This window comes from Scyliorhinus canicula, chromosome 10 (genome assembly GCF_902713615.1).
Source record: "Scyliorhinus canicula chromosome 10, sScyCan1.1, whole genome shotgun sequence".
Lineage (NCBI taxonomy): Eukaryota > Metazoa > Chordata > Chondrichthyes > Carcharhiniformes > Scyliorhinidae > Scyliorhinus > Scyliorhinus canicula.
The window spans coordinates 80,611,741-80,633,569 of record NC_052155.1 but is presented as its reverse complement, the minus strand read 5'-3'; the positions used below and the strand labels follow the sequence as shown (position 1 = coordinate 80,633,569).

The following is a 21,829-nucleotide window of genomic DNA, read 5'->3' as shown; positions in this document are numbered from 1 at the left end:
AAGAGATTAGTAAGTAAAATGGAACTGGGGGAAATATAGTGACACGGGTTGATGATTGGTTAACAGAAAAAAACAGAGTAGGAATAAATGGGTTATTCTCAGGATGGTAGGCCATTTGTAGTTGGGTACCACAAGGGTCAGTGCTTGGGAAAAAAAAAACTCAGAGGGTGGTGAGAATCTGGAATGCAATGCCTGGGAAGGTAGTGGAGGATGAAAACCTCACAACCTTTAAAAAGCACTTGAAACACCGTCACATTCAAGGATATGAGACAAGTGTTTTTAAGTGGGATTAGTATGAAATTAGGGGTTATTGTCAGTGCAGACTCTCCGCTGTACAACTCGGACTTGTCAGCCTTCAGTTCCATCTGTTTTCTCAGTGGAACTTCCCCAGTGAATGCAATTTCACCAAGTTCCCCTCTTGAATTACAGCTGTTGCTGGAATGTTTTTGGATCCTCTATAGTGAAGACAGATGCAAAATATTTGTTAATTTCATCCATTTCCTGGTCATTTAGTATTAATTCTTCATTGTCACTTAGAGGGCCAACACTCACTTTACTTACTTCTTTCCTTTTTAAATACCTGCAGAAACTCTTGCCACCTATTTTTATAATCCTACCTAGATTCCTCTCATACTCTAACTTATTTCGCCTGATTAACCTTTTCACTGCCATTCTTTAGATTCTGACCAATCATCAGACCAGCCACTCATCTTTCAGCAGTTATATGCTTTTTCCTAAAGTTTGATGCTTTCCTTAACTTCTTCAGGTCCTCTTTTCTTCTTTTATGGTATCCTCTGCCACTGCTTCTCTATTGATCTATCCCCTAGCCCAGTATCCTAGTTTACTTTTCACTTCAGCTAGCTCAACTTTCATGCCCACATAGTTGCCCATATTCAAGTTTAAAATACTAGCCTTAGACCCAGTCACCTCACTTTCGAACTGGATGTAAAATTTTATCATATTGTGGTCGCTACTACTTAGGGTGCTTTCACTCCAAGGCCATTAATCAATCCGGTCACATTACACAATACCAAATCAAATATAACCTGCTCGCAGGATGTGCTGCTCTAAAAAAAAACTTTCAAAAGCATTTTATTACAAGCACCCAATATTTCTTTTTGTATACTTGGTCCTACATTGTGGTTACTGTTAGGGAGCCTGCAAACCGCTCCCACGAGTGACTTCTTTCTCCTACTATTTCTCATCTCCATATAAACCTGATCTCCTGAACCAAGGTCATCCTTTAGCTATTGCACCAATGCCAACCTTGATCAACATTCCTACCCCTCCACCTTGTTTCCTATTCTTTTTGAAGGTCATATACAGAGGGGACCCTCACAATAGGGAGCCTGGCACAGCAGCAGATTGTGGAATATGTTGAGCAAGAACTTGGGAAAGCGAATGAGGTGGCAGTAGTTATTTGGAGACTCAAGGAGCAAATAAGGGCTGACCAAGAAGTGGGGATCAAAGAAGAGAGATGGCGGTTGGCAGAGAATTTATCTAGAAGGTTGAAGGAGCCCTTCTGTTGAGTGTTCAGAAATTCTAAAGCATAACAAGTGGCTTGGACATGTGCCATCTGTTACGGGTTTAATCTGCATTACAATTTTGATAATGCTGAAATAATAAAGTGCTTTTCAGCACAGTCCCATGAAACTGTGCCTCACGTGAAATTAGCATCTAACCAATATGAATCAATAATTGGGACTCTGGTCTATGAAATCAAGCCCCTTTTATACCTATACAAGGTCATAAATACTAAACTTGGAAGCATCCACTCAGAAGTGGTAAAAAACAGGATGTACAATTCACTAATTCTTTACCTATGTCACAAACATAGCAAATGAAAAGTTGGTGCCCCGAGGGAAACACCACTCGCCACACCCCATGAATCAAAGAATGAATACTTTAATAAAAGTAAAATTTATTATTAATTAATACTTTTTCCCTACTCCTCTTTCACCACCTAACTAATTATCTCAAAAAAAGAATCCCATTCAGTTGCCTCAAAAGGGACAATTCATAGGACAGAATCTCTACAGTGCAGAGAACGCGGTCATCCGACCCATCGAGTCTGCACCGACCCTTCAAAAGAGCACTCTACCCATGTCCATTCACCTGTCCACCCCACCCTATCCCCGTTAACACCTAACCTGCACATCCCTGGACACGAAGGGGCAATAGTTCATGGCCAATCTACCTAACCCTTTGGACTGTGGAAGGAAACCACAGCACCCAGACGCAACGCATGCAGACATGGGAAAACGTACAAACTCTACAGACAGTGACTCAAGGCCAGAATTGACCCTGGGTCCTTGGCAGTGAGATGCAGTGCTTTTTTAAAAATAAATTTAGAGTACCCAATTCATTTTTCCAATAAAGGGGCAATTTAGCGTCACCAATCCACCTAGCCTACACATCTTTGGGTTGTGGGGGCGAAACCCACGCAAACACGGGGAGAATGTGCAAACTCCACACGGACAGTGACCCAGAGCCAGGATCGAACCTGGGACCTCGGCGTCATGAGACAGAGGGCTAACCCACTGCGCCACTGTGCTGCCCAATGCAGTGCTAACTACTGTGCCACTGTACTGTCAGAGTTCCAGGGCACGAGTCATTCCTGGCTGTCTTCTAGAGACCATTGGTAATGCACCCCCTTCACTCCTACCACTCGTTTAGAACAGCTTTTAAAAAATGGAAGGAATAACATCCATTTCCAATATCCTACTGTTAACTAGACAGTGTAATAAAGATCTACTTACTCCGCCTGCTCAACTGGTTCATTAAATTCTTGTAGTGTATTCCACTGACTATTGCAACCTTCATGCAGATGGTTGTTACTATAATCGGTTAGGTAAATGACACTTCAACATAATGTTAACTCAAAACACGGACAATATATCACCAGGTCTGTTGGAGAGCTAGTCATGTGCACTATCTGACCATGATTGGTGGATCACTCACATGTAATTGCCCATGCATACAACAACCGATCCTGCCTCATTTTTCTAACAGTTCGTGATGTGGTGAATCATCTGGAACATTGCTGTTTTTTTCAGTTACTGGATCAAAATCCTGCAACACTCTTCCCATCAACATTGTGCATGTACCTCAACCAGATGGACTTCAAAGCACAAAAAAAAGAACAGCACATGAACAGGCCCTTCGGCCCTCCAAGCCTGTGCCGATCATGATGCCCTTACGAAAAACAAAGCCTGCCTTTACTCAGTCCAAATCCCTCTATTTTCTCCCTATTCATGTACCATCTAGATCAATCAAGGGATTAAGGGCTTAAGTTTTTAAGATGCCTAGACCTAGCGTATGCTTCCTTTTGACTAAGCTTACAATTTCCCTCGTCAGCCATGGTTACCGAATCCTGCAATTTCCATCCTTCATTTTTGCGGGGACATGCCTGTCCTGCACTTCAATCAACTGACCTTTAAAAGCCTCCCACATGTCAAACGTGGATTTGCCTTCAAATAGTTGCTCCCAATCCACATTCCCCAGTTCCTGTCTAATTTGGATGTAATTGGCCTTCGCCAATTAAGCACCCTTACCCGCAGGCCACTCTTGTCCTTAGCCATGACTATTGGAAATCTTATGGAGTTATGGCCCAAAATGCTCCCCCACTGAAACATCAATTACCTGGCCTGGCTCATTTCCCAATACGGAGTCTAGTATGGTCTCCTCCCTGGTTGGATTGACAATATTCTGTTCAAAAAGCCCTCCTGGACACATCTGACAAATTGCTCTCTATCAGAGCCCCTGGCTGGAAGGGATTCCCAGTCAATACGGGGGAAAGTTAAAGTCACCCATCACAACTACTCTTTTTTCACACCTTTACAGTATCTGATGACACAAGTGTTCCTCAGTTTCTTGTGGGCTGTTGGGAGGTCCATAGCACATTTCCAACATTGCAATTTCACCCTTCTTATTCCTGAGCTCCACCTCTAATGCCTCACTACAAGGTCCCTCCAATGTGTCCTCTCTCAACACAGCTGTGATCTGCTCCCTAATCAGCAATGCAATTCCCCAACCGCTTTTCTATCCCCTTCTGTACCATCTAAAACATCGATATCCCGGAATGTTAAGCTGCCAGTCCTGTCCCTCCTTTAACTATGTCTCTGTAATTGCAATTACATCATAGTTCCATGCATAATCCAGGCTCTCAGTTCATCTGTTTTACCCGTTATACTTCTTGCATTGAAGCAAACGCACTCCAGACCCACAGTCCCGCTGAGCCCTGCAGCTCTTACTCTGCGCTATGGTTATCTCGGTCTCACTTTTTTCCTCCCCAGTCTCTGCACTGACTGGCATGCTGTTCCAGTTCCCACCCCCATTTGCTAAAGGGCAATTAGGGATGGGCAACAAACGCTGACCAACAATGCTGGCCTTGCTAATGGCGTACACATCCTATAACAGCTCTTACTGCTCCAAAGAAATGTCAACTAACCCTATGAAGGTCTTCTGTTATTGCCAAATAGTTCCCCTCCCTCTTATAACGAACAAGAGCCTTGCTTAGTGGATAAGTGACTCGCAACCCTAGCTTCAGTTTGTTTCTGACTTCCGCTTTAAGGTAATCACTGCTTCTCATACTTTAAAGGCCGTAAATTAACAGTAACCACAACGGAAACTGTATAATGAAACTTACCAGCCATTAATACCAATATAGAGACCCAATTCCACAAGTGCAGCAGCTTCCTCTTTTGTACCATCGAAAGAGTGCACCTAAAGAAAATGATAGTCAGAGATTTACAGCACTGAAAAAGAGTTTTTAAAAATTGTTGTATGAAACTCGTAAATCACTCTTTTAATAATTCTTGTTTTTAAAGTCCACTAACTATGAAGTGCTGGCTTTTATGAGACAATAAAATTACAAGTAGGATAGGAATATGATTAAATAATTCTGAGTGTATTTGTTATTCTAAAAGTACCATCCCAATATCAGCTAACACAGATGACTGACCACATTAGCAGAGGCTCAAATCGAACAGGTGTCGGAATGTGGCGACGAAGGGCTTTTCACAGTGGCTTCATTGCAGTGTTAATGTATGCCTACTTATGACAGTAAAGATTATTAATTATTAATCAAGTTTCAGCTTTGAAGCATTCTGCAAGGTCACATCTAAAAAGGTTTACAAATGAGAAAACAAAATTCAATCTGTAGAGACAAACTGAGGATCAAATGAGAAAGGAAGTTGGCAAAGCAAAAAGTTGAGAAAAAATGGAATGAAAATGAAAAATGAAAATTGCTTATTGTCACGAGTAGGCTTCAATGAAGATACTGTGAAAAGCCCCTAGTCGCCACATTCCGGCACCTGTCCGGGGAGGCTGGTACGGGATGATGATACATAAAAGGAACGGGCTTGATCAATTGGCTAGATGTCAATAGCAAGATGCAGAACAAAACAAATAGCATGGGTTCAATCCTATTCACAGGGCCTGCCGCCTCCCCAAAGCGCTATCATGTCGTAAACTACATGACGAGTGAGGGGGAAGATACATAAAAGAAATAGATCAGATAAATAAGTCACAAGGAAAGGATTTTGAATATAACAGAGATTAAGTAACAAGATTAAATAACAGACCAAATAAAGCTTTACTGCTGCGTGCTCCCTAATCCACAATTTTGTACCCATTCAAAATTAATGGGAATCTGAAACTGTGGGCTGACAAAAGTATCAAATTTAGGGGAGAAAAGATCCTCACGACCATTACTGTAAGGACATATTCGTGTTACAAGATACTATGTTTTAATAATAATCTCCATTAGTGTCACAAGTAAGCTTACATTAACAATGCAATGAAGTTACTGTGAAAATCCCCTAGTTGCCACGGGGAGAACGTATCCCACTACAGATTGGAGTACAATATTTAGGCAAACACAACAGTGCAGTAATGAGGGAGCGTTGCATGAATCGAGGTGTCAAATTTCTAACAAGATGTCATACAGAGACCGTCTGCCTACATGCCTCTCTCAAGCAACACTAACAAAACAGATATCTCGGCATTTATTTAATTACCTTTTGTAGGACTTTGCTGTCCTACGAACTATTTTCTTACACAGTAATATAGAAATTTTATTACAAAATAATTCATTGGTCAGTGGCACGCTGGTGCAGTGGTTAGCACTGCTGCCTCACTGCGCAGAGGACCCAGTTTCAATCCTGGCCCCGGGTCACAGATCCGTGTGGAGTTTGCACATTCTCCCCATATCTGCTTGGGTCTCACCCACAACCCAAAGATGTGCAGGTTAGGTGGATTGGCCATGCTAAATTGCCCCTTAATTGGAAAAAAAATGATTGGGTCCTTCAAATTTTTTTTTTAATCCATTGGTCATAAAGCACTCTGAAACATCCTGAGGAGGCAATTAGATACTATATAAATGCAAGTTATTTATTTTGCACATGATCCAATACTGGACATAGCCACCATTACTTTCAGATAAGGCGAGTTTGAAAGTCCAATTACTAAGTTTTTACTTTTACCAAATAAATGGTAATTTGCCAGAGTGGATCACTTGTCGAAAAGTTAAATTACGCCCATACGGTGAAGATTAAAATTTACCAAAGTGTAATATTTGTGCATCCATAAATTTATCATTCACATGGACATTATTAATTAAAAACAATAAACTTCCTGACCGGTTTGGTGACTTTCTACACAAATCCGGAAAGTAGTGCAAGATTATATCATAAAAAAGGTGCAAAAGATAATAATCAATTTCCTGATTCTCTAGAATGAGCCAGAGGGATTGATGTAAACATTACATATGGACTTACCACTCCTCCAACACATCTGTCCATATGTCTCTTCATTATATCTACAAATCAAGCAGGTGAAAAACACTGATTAAAATGTTAAAGTACAGAGAGATGTTTATTAGTGAGCTTGTTTTGAATCAAAGATGAGGTGCTGTTCCTCCAGTTTGCGCTGGGCTTCACTAGAACATTCCAGTAGGCCCAGGACGGACATGTGGACGCAAGAGCAGAACAGTGAATTGAAATGGTAAGCGACAGAAAGGTCTGTGTCCTGCTTGCGGACAGACCGGAGGGGTTCTGCAAAACGGTCACCTCTACCTATTGCTGGCCCCCTATCCAGTCCCACCAGTCCATGCTCCCCCACGACAGTACAAATCCAACCCCATTTCCACTTTTCTCTAGCTTTGACAAAGAGTCTTCCAGACTCGAAAAGTTAGCTCCCTTCTCTCTCCACAGCTGCGCCAAGTTTGTCCAGTATTTTCTGTTTTTGTTTCAGATTCCAGCATCCGCAGAAATTTGCTTTCATTTCAGTTTACTCTCCCGACTTGAATGGGTCCCTGCAAAACAGTCCCATGGTCAGTTCACTAATCCATCTCACAACTGCTGCTTTTGTCCATACAAGTTTAAAAATGTTGGACAATTGAAAAAGCTGAGGCCCCTCCACTTCTGTTTTCTCGATGCCAATACCTGCCCCACTCATACATAGAACATACAGTGCAGAAGGAGGCCACCCGGTCCATCGAGTCTGCACCAACCCACTTAAACCCTCACTGTCACTCTATCCCCATAACCCAATAACCCCTCCTAACCTTTTTGGACACCAAAGGCAATTTAGCATGACCAATCCACCTAACCCGCACATCTTTGAACTGTGGGAGGAAATCGGAGCACCCGGAGGAAACCCACACAGATACGGGGAGAACGTGCAGACTCCGCAGACAGTGACCCAGCGCGGAATCGAACCTGGGACCCTGGCATTGTGATGTCACACCCTCCTGTCCCTGATCAGACCATATCAGAAGACCCAAACCTACAATACGTAACTGTCCAGCTTTTTACCTCCTCCCCGATGCATCACAGTGACTGAAAGCTCAGCCTCCAGCTGATCAACTCTGATCCAGAGTTCCTCAAGCCATAAACACTTACTATGGATGTAGTTGTGGATCACACTGGCATCAATCAGCTCCTAACAATCTACAGCTACAACACATCACCCCTCTTTGTGTTTTCATTCATAAAGTATTTTTTTCTTAATTACATTTTTTAATGTAATTAAGGGGGCAGGGGGCAGCACGGTAGCATTGTGGATAGCACAATTGCTTCACAGCTCCAGGGTCCCAGGTTCGATTCCGGCTTGGGTCACTGTCTGTGCGGAATCTGCACATCCTCCCCGTGTGCACACCGGTTTCCTCCCACAGTCCAAAGATGTGCAGGTTAGGTGGATTGGCCATGATAAATTGCCCATTGTCCAAAATTGCCCTTAGTGTTGGGTGGGGTTACTGGGTTATGGGAATAGGGTGGAGGTGTTGACCTTGGGTAGGGTGCTCTTTCCAGGAGCCGGTGCAGACTCGATGGGCCGAATGGCCTCCTTCTGCACTGTAAATTCTATGATAAAAATTAATACCTACAGTCCCGAATTTCAATTAATGTCATGTGATTAAAATTCCTTGGGAGTCGATGAGAAAAATAGAAAATGCTTTTCCCTGTTATGTCACACTTCAATCTTTTCAATGCTCTGATCCCACAGACTCACCCCCATCTCCTAAAATACTTGCTGCTGTTTCTAGGTTATCCTCCATTTCTGGTATGCAATGTGTCTTCTGCAGCTACGATAGGATGAAAAAAGGTAGAAAAAAAAGGTGCGTGTCTTTTCCCCCCCTGCCCTGAATTCCCAAATGAATCAAATTCCCAACTTCACACTCCGTCTACATCTGTACTCTACCAGTCTCCTTTCTGTAAACCTCCTTACTAAATGCAGTTTGAAAACCTATCTGCTTTTAGAGCTACTGATGACTCACCAGCTAGATCAGTTTCATGCTACCATAGCTAACAACTATGCAAGACAACCACTTTCAGCTGTTTGACAGTTAACTGCTACTGCCAGGCAGCCTCTATTTAACTAGGCTATTTACTAACTTGAAATTAGGAAGTTCTCAGTCAGAGCCCGACTCCAAATCTGAAGTTAAACTTGAGAAATTCATACCGAATTGACAGGTGAACCAATGCCCAACTTCACACTCTGGTGTAGTCTCCGCTCCCTGCAAACCCGTACTCTGTTAAAAGGCAAGTTTCTTGCAGCAGACTTCCTGGCCTCTGACCTGTTCTTGCAGCCACAATATTTATTTGCCTGGTCCAGTTAAATGTCTGGTCAATGGGAACCTCCAGGATGTTGATGGTGGGTGATTCAGCAATGGAAATGCCTATGTCCACTTTGAAGTCTAACTATTCTCCTTTCAGTCCAAGTTTTGTATTATCCGCCAATTTTGATTATCATTAATATAGATAACAAAATGCAGTGGTCCTCCCGGGGAACACCATTATATACCTTCTACAAAAAAAACAACCATTCACTATTACTGTTTCCTGTCACTCAGCCAACTTTGTATCCATGCTGCAACTTTCCCATTTCACCAATTTTGCTGACAAGCCTGTTGTGCAGCACCTTAACCTTGCCTTTCCGATATCCATTTACACCACGGCAAAAACACTACTTACTCTCTTCAACAATCTGCCAATTAATTGAAAAACTCAATCAGTTAAACATTATTTGCCTTGAACAAATTTTTACGAATGCTGAACTTTACGTTGTCCTTGGCGGACAGGATTAAGGAGAATCCCAAGGCATTTTATACTGTATTAGGAACAAGAGAGTAGCTAGAGAAAGCATTGGCCCGCTCAAGAACAAAGTGTGGGAAATTATGTGTAGAACTCAAGTAGGCGAAATCCTTAAGGAGTACTTTTAATTGGTATTCACAAAGGAGAGGGACACGTTGATTTTTGGTATCTCAGAGGGATATGTAAACACTTTAGAACAAGTCATTATTACAAGGAAGTGTTAGATGTGCTACAAAGCATTAAGGTAGACAAATCCCAAGGCCCAGATTGCTGAGGGAGACAAGAGATGAAATCGCTGGGTCTCAAGCAGAAATCTTTGTGTCCTCATTGGCCACAGGCAAGATTCCAGAGGATTGGAGGAGAGCCAAATGTTGTACCATTATTTAGGAAGGGTTGCAAGGATAACCTGGGTAATTATAGGCCAGTGAGCTTTAAGTCAGTGATCGTGAAACTGTTGGAAAATATTCTCAGAGGTAGGATCTATGCACATTTAAATGGTCTTATTAGTAGCATGGTTTTGTACGAGGGAGGTCATACAAGTTTTTTTTGAGGTACTGACAAAAATGATTGACGAGGGAAAGACGGAGGAGGTTGTCTACATGGACTATAGTAAAGCATTTGACCAGATCCCTCATGACAGGCTGGTGCAAGATTAAATCACACGGGATCGGGGTGAACTAGCTAAATGGATTCAGAACTGGCTTGGCCATAGAAGACAGAGGATAGCAGTGGAAGGATGTTTTTCCGATTGGAGGTCTGATGTGGGATCAGTACTGGGATCTCTGCTGTTTGTAATGTATATAAATGACTTAAGAAAACTCAGCTGGTCGGATTGCTGTTTGTAATGTATATAAATGACTTAAGAAAACTCAGCTGGTCTGATTAGAGTTTGTGAATGATACCAAGATTGCTGGATTTGCAGTTAGTGATAAAGATTGTCAGGATATTGATAGGCTGCAAAATTGGGCAGGGAAATAGCAGATGGAATTTAACCCAGACAAATGTGATGTGATGCATTTTGGTAGATCCAATTCAGGTGGGAGCTATAAAATAAATGGCAGAACCATCAGGAGCATTGATTCACAGAGAACTGGGTGTACAGATCCTTAAAGTGGAAATGGTGGTTTAAAAAAAAAAGCGTGTGGCATGCTTGCCATCATCGGACGTGGCAGCGAGTATAAAAGTTTGCAAATTATGTTACAGTTATATGGAACATTGGTTCAGCCACATTTGGAATACAGTGTCCAATTCTGATCACCGCACTACCAGAAGTAGGTGGAGGCTTTGGAGTGAGCACAGAAAAGATTTACCAGGATGTTGTCTGGTCTGTAGGACATTATCTAGGAGGACAGATTGAATAAACTGGAATGATTCTCCAGAGAAAAGACGGAGGATTGAGGGGCAACCTGATAAGAAGTTTATAACATTATGAGGGATATAGATAGGGTAAACAGTTGGAGGCTTTTTCCCAGGGCGGAAATGACAAATCACAAGGGGGCACAAGTTCAAGGTGATGGGGGAATGGTTCAGTGGAGATGTGCGGGGGAGGTTTTTCAACACAGAGAGTGGTGGTGGCCTGGAAAGCACTGCCAAGTGATGTGGTTGAGACAGATACGTTAGTGACCTTTAAGACTTATCTAGATAGACTTCCGGTTGCAGCCATGCTTAGCTAGGTCGCATGTTCGGCAGCTCCTGCCAAGAACAGACTTTTGGGCCCTTTTGAGGAGCCCCAGCGGCACTTGGTTCCCAGTGTGGGAAGGTGATAGCAAGGCTCCCCCAGCACTGTATGGAGTGTAGCAATTAAAAAAGTGGTTTTGGAGCAGCGAAGAGAGCGGGGGAGGAAAAGCAAGATGGCGGCAGGTGGAGATCAAGCAGCATGGGCATAGTGGTCGCGGGAGCAGGAGTCCCTCAAAAACTGCTTTGCGGAGCTGAGAGCAGAAATGCTGGCGCCAATGAAGGCGTCGATAGAAAAGCTGGTGGAGACCCAGAAGGCCCAAGGGGCAGCGATTCGAGAGGTGCGGCAGAAGGCCTCGGAGAATGAGGACGAGATTTTGGGCCTGGCGGTGAAAGTGGAGGCGCTACACAAGTGGAAGGAGAAGTTTGAGGACCTGGAAAACAGGTAGAGGAGGAAGAATCTTCGGATTCTGGGTCTCCCTGAAGGAATGGAGGGGTCTGACGCTGGGACAGATGTAGTTACAATGCTCAACACACTGATGGGCGCAGGAGCTTTCCCAGAGGCCCCTGGAGCTGGATGGGTCTCAGAGTCCTGGCAAGGAGGCCCAAAGCCAACGAGCCGCCAAGGGCTGTAGTGGTGAGGTTCCACCGCTTTATGGACAGGGAGTGCGACCCGAGATGGGCGAAGAAAGAACGGAGCAGCAGGTGGGAAAATATGGAGATCCGTATCTACCGGGACTGGAGTGCGGAGGTGGCCAAGAAGAGGGCTGGTTTTAATTGGGCCAAGGCGGTTCTCCATCGGAAAAGGGGTGAAGTTTGGAATGCTGCAGCCAGCGCGATTGTGGGTTACGTTTCAGGTCCGTCACCACGATTTTGAGATGCCAGATGAGGCGTGGACCTTTATTCAGACTGAAAAGTTGGACTCAAACTGAGGGTTTGTTGTGCGGGGGGGGGGGGGTTTACTGTATCGTGGGGGTGTTCTTCTTCTGGTTTCGGGTTAGGAAGAGGAGACATGGGAAGGGGTGAGTGGATATGATGTGGGGGCTGTGTGAGAGTGTGGGCGCCGGTCCGGCAGGGGCAGGTCCCCGCTGATGAAGGGGAGGTTGGAGGCCCGGGGTCAGGGAGCTGGGGCGAGGTCGCAGAAAAAAAAGGAGCTGCGCCATTGGGGGCAGGGCCGGCTCGGATGGAAAGCGTGGGCTTTTTTCCACGCTAAGGGAGGGGCGGGACTGGAGGAGCGCGCATATTGATCGGCAGGGGGAGGTGGGGGCATTCCCACACTGGGGGGTTGTTGGAATGGCGGGAGTGGCCGGGGTCAGCAGACTTATGGGAGTGTAATGGGGGGAGCAGAATGGCTTGACGGTGGTCTGGCTGGGGGGAGGGGCACAAAGAGAACTGGGTTGCCGCTGTATTGGCCAAAGGGGAGCTGGAGGTAGAAGAGGGAGTTGGGGCGGGGGTCCGCCGCCTGGGGGACTGGAGGGTGCGGGAGGCGCAGACACGTGGCTGGCCTAAAAAAGGGCATGGCTAGTCGGCCGGGGGAGGGGGCTTGCCTCCTGATCCGGCTGATTACATGGAATGTGAGAGGCCGGAATGGGCCTGTCAAGAGGGCCCGGGTGTTCACGCACTAAAGGGACTGAAGGCAGACGTGGTCATGCTTCAGGAGACACACTTGAAGGTGGCAGACCAGGTTAGGCGGAGAAAGGGATGGGTAGGGCAGGTCTTTCACTCAGGGCTGGATGCGAAGAATAGAGGGGTGGCGATACTGGTGGGGAAGCGGGTGTCGTTTGAGGCGATGCATATTGTGGCAGATAATGGAGGTCGATAGTGATGGTGCGTGGTAGGCAGGGGACGCAGGTGGTACTGGTGAACGTTTATGCCCCGTATTGGGATGGGGGTGGGTGGGACTTCAATACGGTGCTGGACCCAGCACTGGACCATTCCAGGTCCAGGACGGGTAAGAGGCCGGCCGGCTGCGGCCAAGGTGCTCAGGGGGTTTATGGACTAGATGGGGGGAGTGGATCCGTGGAGGTTTGCCAGGTTGGTGGCCAGAGAATTTTCTTTTTTCTCCCACGTCCATAAAGCCTATTCCCGGATAGATTTCTTTATAATGAGTAGGGCACTAATCCCGAAAGTGGAGGGAACAGAATATTCGGCTATGGCCATCTCAGACCACACCCCGCATTGGGTGGAGCTGGAGTTGGGGGAGGAGAGGGACCAGCACCCGTTATGGCGCCTCGATGTGGGACTGTTGGCAGATGAGGAGGTGTGCGGGCAGATCCGGGGTGTATTCAAAGATACATGGAGGCCAACGATAATGGGGAGGTGCAAGTGGGGGTGGGAGGCTTTGAAGGCGGTGGTTAGGGGAGAGCTAATTTCCATTAGGGCCCATAGGGAGAAGAGAGAGAGAGGAGGGAGAGGGAAGAGATTGGTGGGGGAGATACTAAGGGTGGACAGGAGCTATGCGGAGGCCCCCAGGGAGAGGCTGCTGAGGGAGCGACGAAACCTCCAAATAGAATTTGATTTACTGACCATGGGAAAAGCAGAGGCGCAGTGGACGAAAATGCAGGGAGCTGTATACGAGTATGGGGAGAAGGCGAGCCGGATGCAGGCACATCAGCTTCGTAAGAGGGAGGCAGCGAGGGAGATTGGTGGAATTAGAGATAGAGGGGGGAATACAGTGCGGAATGCGGTGAGAATAAGCGAGGTATTTAGGGACTTCTATGGGGATCTGCATAGGTCAGAGCCCTCGGAGGGGGGCGGGGGGGGGGAGAGATGCGGCGCTTCTTGGATCAACTGATGTTCCGGAGGGTGGAGGAGGAGCAGGTGGCTGGTTTGGGGGCGCCGATTGGGCTGAAGGAGCTGGTTAAGGGATTGGGGAACATGCAGGCGGGGAAGGCTCCGGGACCGTTGAATTTTACAGAAAGTATGTGGACCTGCTGGGCCCATTGCTGGCGAGAACTTTTAATAAGGTGAGGGAGGAGGGGACCCTGCCCCCGACAATGTCCCGGGCCCTAATCTCACTGATTTTGAAGCGGGACAAGGATCCATTGCCGATTTCGCTCCTCAATGTAGACACCAAGTTACTGGCGAAGGTGCTGGCTACGAGGATTGAGGACTGTGTCCCGGGGGTGATCCATGAGGACCAGACAGGGTTTGTGAAGGGCAGGCAGTTAAACACGAATGTGCGGAGGCTCTTAAATGTGGTCATGATGCCCTCGGTGGAGGGGGAAGCGGAGGTAGTAGCGGCCATGGATGCGGAGGAGGCCTTCGATCGGGTGGACTGAGAGTATCTCTGGGAAGTGCTTAGGAGGTTTGGGTTCGGGGAAGGGTTTATAAGGTGGGTCAGGCTGTTATATAGGGCCCCAGTGGCGAGTGTGGCTATGAACCAGCGGAGGTCGGAGTACTTTAGGTTGTACCGCAGGACGAGGCAGGGGTGTCCATTATCCCCCTTGTTGTTTGCACTAGCAATTGAGCCGCTGGCCATGGCACTGAGGGAGTCTAGGAACTGGAGGCGATTGGTCCGGGGAGGAGGAGGAACATCGGGTGTTGTTATATGCTGATGACCTGCTGTTATGTTGCAGACCCAGTGGATGAGATGGTGGAGGTCATGCGGATCCATGGGGACTTTTCGGGTTATAAGCTCAACGTGGGGAAGAGTGAGCTCTTTGTGGTGCATGCGGGGGACCAGGGAAGGGGGATAGACGAGCTACCGCTGAAGAGGGTGGAGAGGAGCCTTCAATACCTGGGGGCCCCTGCATAAGCTCAATTTGGCACGGTTGGTGGAACAGACGGAGGAGGATTTCAAGAGAAGGGATATGCTGCCACTCTCCCTGGCAGGTAGGGTGCAGTCGGTCAAGATGATGGTCCTCCCGAGGTTCCTGTTTGTGTTCCGGTGCCTGCCCATCCTAATCCTCAAGATTCGTATGGGCGAATAAGACCCCCGAGGGTGAAGAGGGTGTTTTTGGAGTGTAGCAGGGACAGAGGGGGGCGGGCGCTGCCGAATCTATGTGGCTATTATTGGGCAGCTAATATGGCGATGATCCGTAAGTGGGTAATGGAGGGAGAGGGGGCGACGTGGATGAGGCTAGAGGTGGCGTCTTGTGTGGGTACGAGTCTGGGGGCTTTGGTGACGGCACCGTTGCCGCTCCCGCCGACAAGGTACACCACGAGTCCGGTGGTGACGGCGACTCTGAAGATCTGGGGGCAGTGGAGGCGACATAGGGGCGAGGTGGGGGCCTCTGTCTGGTCCCCAATACGAGAGAACCACAGGTTTGTTCCAGGTAGGATGGATGGGGGGGGGGGGGGGGGGGGGGGGGGGGGGGGGGGGGGGTTTCGGAGCTGGCATCGGGCAGGGATTAAAAGAATGGGGGACCTATTAATCGCTGGGACTTTTGCGAGCCTAGGGGCGCTAGAGGAGTAATTTGGGTTACCTCCCGGGAATGCTTTTAGGTATATGCAAGTGAAGACGTTTGTGAGACGGCAGATGAGGGAATTTCCGCTGCTACCAGCAAGGAGGATTCAGGGCAGGGTGATTTCAGGCATAAGGGTTGGAGAAGGCAAGGTCTCGGCGATCTCTCAGGAACTGCAGGAAGTGGAGGCAGCCTCGGTGGAGCAGTTAAAGGGCAAGTGGGAGGAGGAATTCGGGGAGAAGCTGGATGAGGATCTGTGGGCTGATGCCCCGAGTAGGGTTAATTCATCCTCCTCTTGCGCCAGGCTCAGCCTAATACAGTTCAAAGTTGTTCATAGGGCACATATGACAGGGGCGAGGATGAGTAGGTTTCTTGGGGTGGAGGACAGGTGTGCGAGGTGCTCGGGGAGCCCGGCAAATCACGCCCATTTGTTTTGGATGTGCCTGGCGCTGGAGGGGTTCTGGAGGGGCTTTGCAAGGACCATGACCAAAGTGGTGAACACCCGGGTCAAACCGAGCTGGGGGATAGCATTATTTGGGGTATTGGACGAGCCGGGAATGCAGGAGTCGAAAGAGGCCGGTTTTCTGGCCTTTGTGTCCCTGGTAGCCCAGCGGAGGATCCTACTAATGTGGAGGGATGCAAAGCCCCCAAGCGCGGAAGCTTGGATCAACGATATGGCAGGGTTCATCAAGCTGGAAAGGATAAAGTTTGCCTTGCGAGGGTCTGTTCAGGGGTTCTCCAGGCGGTGGCAACCATTCCTAGACATTCTAGCGGAAAAAAATGGGGGTTATTGTATTTTGTTGGAAATCCCATGTATAATTTTTACCTGTTTTGCGCTTTATTCTTTTTTCTGTTTGGAGTGTTTTGTTGAAAATTTGAATAAATATATTTTTAAAAAAAAAAGACTTATCTAAATAGACAAGAACAGACAGGGTATAGAAGGATACAGGCGGTTGGTCTAGATAAGACACGTGATCGCCGCAGGCTTGGAGGGTCAAAGGGCCTATTCCTGTACTGTACTTTAATAGATTATTCTGTTTTGAAACAGATCTTCAATTTTGATTAGTAAGTTTGCAGACACAAAGGTTGGTGGAATTGCGGATAGCGATGAGGACTGTCAGAGGATACAGCAGGATTTAGATCGTTTGGAGACTTGGCAGGAGAGATGGCAGATGGAGTTTGATCCGAACAAATGTGATGTTATGCATTTTGGAAGGTCTAATGCAGGTTGGGAATATACAGCGAATGGTAGAACACTCAAGAGTATTGAACGTTAGAGAGATCTAGGTGTACAGGTCCACAGGTCACTGAAAGGGGCAACACAGGTGGAGAAGGTAGTCAACAAGGCAAAAGGCATGCTTGCCTTCAATGGCCAGGGCATTGAGTATAAGAATTGGCAAGTCATGCTGCAGCTGTATAGGACCTTAGTTAGGCCACACTTGGAGTATAGTGTTCAATTCTGGTTGCCACACCACCAGAAGGATGTGGAGGCTTTAGAGAGGGTGCAGAAGAGATTTACCAGGATGTTGCCTGGTATGGAGGGCATTAGCTATGAAGAGTGGTTGAATAAACTCGGTTTGTTCTCACTGGAACGACGAAGGTTGAGGGGTGACCTGATAGAGGTCTACAAAATTATGAGGGGCATAGACAGAGTGGCTTTTTCCCCAGGGTAGAGGGGTCAATTACTAGGGGGCATAGGTTTAAGGTGCGAGGGGCAAGATTTAGAGATGTACGAGGCAGGTTTTTTTTTAAAACACAGAGGGGAGTGGGTGCCTGGAACTCACTGCTGGAGGTGGTGGTGGAAGCAGGGCCGATAGTGACATTTAAGGGGTACATGAATAGGATGGGAATAGAGGGATACAGACCCAGGAAGTGTAGAAGATTTTAAGTTTAGACAGGCAGCATGGTCGGTGCAGGCTTGGAGGGCCGAAGGGCCTGTTCCTGTGCTGTACTTTTCTTTGTTCTTTGTTCAACTAAGGTAAAACAGAGAATTCTGGATAAAAACCTCAGAGTGGGGACATGTCGAGGTGATCAATTTGCCAGGAGGACGGAAACTCAAAATTGAAATCCACTGAAGTGGGGTAACTGTTTTAAATACTTTTCACAGAATCTCACGGAAAAAGGACAGCTACTGTTTGAGACAAAGAAGAAAAGAACAAAGAAATTTACAGCACAGCAACGGGCCCTTCGGCCCTCCAAGCCTGCACCGACCATGCTGCCCGTCTGAACTAAACCCCCTAACCTTCCGGGGACCATATCCCTCTATTCCCATCCTATTCATGTATTTGTCAAGACACCCCTCGAGAGTCATTATCCTATCTGCTTCCACTACCTCCCCTGGCAGCGAGTTCCAAATTCCCACCACTCTGTGTTAAACATTAGCCTTGTACATGTACTTTAAACCTTGCCCTTTGTACTTTAAACCTATGCCTCCTAGCAATGGATTCTTCCACCCCGGGAAAAAGCTTCTGACTATCCACTCTGTCCATGACTGTCATAATCTTGTAGACTTCTGTTGAGAGGGATCAGTTGGCTGGACAGTTGGTCCATGGTACAGAGTGACAGCCACAATGCTGGTTCAATTCCTGTGCCAGTTGAGGTTATTCATGAAGGCCTTCTCAGGCAGCACATGGCACAGTGGTTAGCACTGCTGCCTATGGCGCTGAGGACCCAGGTTCGAATCCCGGCCTTGGGTCACTGCGTGGAGTTTGCACATTCTCCCCGTGCCACCCCCACAACCCAAAGATGGGCAGGTTAGGTGGATTGGACAGGCTAAATTGGCAAAAAATAATTGGGTACTCTAAAATTTATTGAAAAAAAATGAAGGCCTTCTCAAACTCTCCCTTCGCCAGAGGTGTGGTAACCCTCAGGTTAAAGCACCATCAGTCAGCTCTCAAAGGGGACAGCATCCTCTGGTCCGTGGAGACAAAGTATCTATTGCTTTGGGAAAATAGGGTAAACTGTTATTGCGATAACGACCAAACAGGATGCTGCTAAGAGTTTGATTTCACCAAGTGAATAGAATACATGGGTTCTTGAAGATTTTAACGAATGGAAAGTCACAAAGAAAATGTGGACTGAATGGAACGATTGTCAAAGGACACTGGAAGTTTCAACCAGGCGTGGCGGGGAGAAACAAACCTCCACTGGTGAACTGGGAGTGACTGTGGGACTGTTTCTGTAGTGTTACATATTGGCCAGAAGCACAGCACTGCAATAAAGTGTTTTGTGAGAGACATATTTTGGTTGTGTTAGTCAGTGCAAAATTACCCTTTTCTTTAGTTTGAGGTCAGTTGCCTGTTAATTAATGTTTGATTTAAGTCAATGTTATTTTGTTTCTTATAGTTAATAAAAAGTTACATTTTGTCATTTTGTCCACTGGTTTATTTCCATTCGTTGTTTGGGAAATAAATATGTCTGCAAGGATCCTAACATTGGCTGTTACCCTTGATTCAGATCATCACTAATCAAACTAGAACCATTCTAGCACTCAAGGACTAGTTTTACACTATATGAATCATTCAACCATTGAGGATCCCAATTTTTATTTGATAGAAATTCTGCCATCTTATTTCAATCATACCTAAAAATTCTGGATGAGAATTTCTGCAGTGTAGAAACATAGGCAACTTAGTTTCTTCAGCCAAGTCAAACTGCTTTTCAAAGTATCTGGAAGCAAAAAGTATGGTTCTCATTATTTCTAAGTTTTACCAATTAAGAACAAAAACGAAGAAAAATAACTACCAGTTAAGGTCGTAACATCAACTTGCTACTTAATAATGTGAATGTAGCTGCCTCACGGCGCCGAGGTCCTAGGTTCGATCCCGGCTCTGGGTCACTGTCCGTGTGGAGTTTGCACATTCTCCCAGTGTTTGTGTGGGTTTTGCCCCCACAACCCAAAAATGTGCAGGGTAGGTGAATTGAACACGCTAAATTGCCCCTTAATTGGAAAAAATGAATTGGGTGCACTAAATTTAAAAAAAAAATAATAATAATATGAATGTACACGTTCAATGTATCCTAACTTTTAGGAAGCTGTTTTGAGACAAAAGAGATGCTGCCCAATGAATGGGATGGAAGGGGAACGGAAACCGAAAGCTAGGCCAATAACTCTGATTACATAGGTTTAATGCAAATATTTTGCATCATATCGAGATTTGAAAATAATATTGTCTTGACATCAAAATGGACAGTAAACAGCAATCTGATTGTTTGCTACTACTCAGCAGCAAACACCAAAATATATTCTGTCTAAAATAAAGGGAATATATTTTCACATTAGAGACGATAATCTATCTTTCACACACCACAATTCTGCCTTAAATTATCCTTTAATGAATCTGCTTAGCATATCATAGAAATATAATTTATCTAAAATTTGGCAGGGTAACCTAATTTCTTAGTAATTTATTTAACTCAGTAAAGATTTCCTTCAAACTTTATTCATAATCTTTTATTTAATCTGCAGCTTTTATTCCTGGTTTTACAGATACAGTAAAATAAATATCTTGATTTTATCCCTTGAAATTAATCCCACAAACCCAGTAGAGACCTACTTTTCTGTTTCATCAAAAATCATCATGTGCTGTTTCACCTGGTCAAGCACAAGATTAAACTGACCTTAATTATTTTAGACCAAAGGCCCTTATTGTAACAAAGCTTCAATGCACTTTCTTGACAAATCCTGGAATTGCTTCAACAGAGCATTGGTGGGTAGAATGGACAGACATGCAGCAAATAAAATTAAATGCGGAGAAGTGTGAAAAGTTCATTTTGCTGGGAGGAATGAGGGGAGGTAATATAAAATAAAGGATACAGTTTTATTTTACAGGAGATGTGGGACCAGAAGCTTTATGTGCACAAATCATTGAAGTTGTTGCATCGTTCAGCAGAAGACATCAAAAAAGAATAAAAGGACTAATTAAAATTAAAAGCAAGGGAAATTTTGATGAAATTTTATAAACAATGGTTTGGCTTCAACTGGAATACTGTGTCCAATTCTAGGTACCATATTTTAGAAAGGATGTAAAGGCATAGGAGGGGAAGCAGAAAAGATTTACAAGAATGGTTCTGTGGCTGAGGCTTCAGTTGCATGGCTAGGTGAAGCTGGGAATGTTTTCCTTAGTGAACGACAGAAGGTTGAGAGGGGATTTGATGGAAGTGTTCAAAATAATTATGGGACTTGATAGGGAGAAACTGTTCCCACTGGCTGACGGTTGGAAAACCAGAGACACCGGTGAATGGTGAAAGAACCGGAGGTATTCAGCAAGTGGTTAAGATCTAGAGTGCACAGCCAGGGATTCATTGTGGCTTTCAAAAGGAAATTGGATAATTATCTGAAGAGAAGAAATCTTCAGGACTATGGAGTAAAGGCATGGGAGTGGGGCTAGGGGAGTTGCTCTCGCAGATTTCTAACATGGGCATGACAAATCGTCTCCTCTTGAGCTGTAGCCATTCTATGATTCATTGCACTACATTACAAGAGGTCAATAGGCCAATTGCACATCAACAAGAATAATCTGCATACAAGAATAATTTAAAAGTTGACAAAACAAAAATGAAGTTCCCACTACTGTCCACTTACGTTTGGGCATTACTATCTCTCTTGGAATATTATGCAGGAGTAGTTAACAGTAATCTATGGTGCAGAAAGGAACTTGGGGATGGGTGAAAACTAGATGCCTGTGGCTTACATGAACTGCGTGAAAAATATTAACTACTTACTTTAGTTGAATCTCTTTGGGACAGAATTCCAATCTATCAAAATCTGTAATAACAACAAGAACCAGTAACTAACATGATCAATCTTTAGCCCTGGTTACAGAAACTAACCAGGCTGTTTCCATTAGGAAACAATGTAAAAACAACCCTGCAACAGAACAAGTAACATTTAAAAAAAAACTTACCCAAGCCACATTCTCCAATGGCCACAACTTTCCCTTTGTTCTCCATGGCCAGTGTTTTAAGATCAGACAGGTATTGCTCTGGATTATTCTGCTGAAATTCACTACAGTGTGTGGGGTGACAACCAATTGTACTGTAGAAGGTATCTGTGAAGTAAATGGTATTAAACAGAAATTTTTTCGTAGAACCATTCAGCATGACCATGAGAGAAACCTTGTAAACTTGGGCTATATTCCCTGGCAATGAGGCGAT

The 21,829-nt window shown here is 45.5% G+C and overlaps 1 protein-coding gene across 2 annotated transcripts in view; it reads right to left on the bottom strand.

Moving 5' to 3' along the window:
• tatdn1 (TatD DNase domain containing 1) overlaps window positions 1–21,829 on the bottom strand; it is a 59,264-nt gene that overhangs the window by 17,693 nt on the left and 19,742 nt on the right. For both annotated transcript variants that reach the window (XM_038809223.1, XM_038809224.1), the window contains exons 5-9: window positions 21,580–21,723; window positions 21,398–21,440; window positions 19,257–19,342; window positions 6,780–6,820; window positions 4,649–4,725 (exon numbers count right to left, since the gene is read on the bottom strand). In XM_038809223.1, the coding sequence (XP_038665151.1) occupies window positions 4,649–4,725; window positions 6,780–6,820; window positions 19,257–19,342; window positions 21,398–21,440; window positions 21,580–21,723 (391 nt within the window). The remainder of the gene's footprint in view (window positions 1–4,648; window positions 4,726–6,779; window positions 6,821–19,256; window positions 19,343–21,397; window positions 21,441–21,579; window positions 21,724–21,829) is intronic.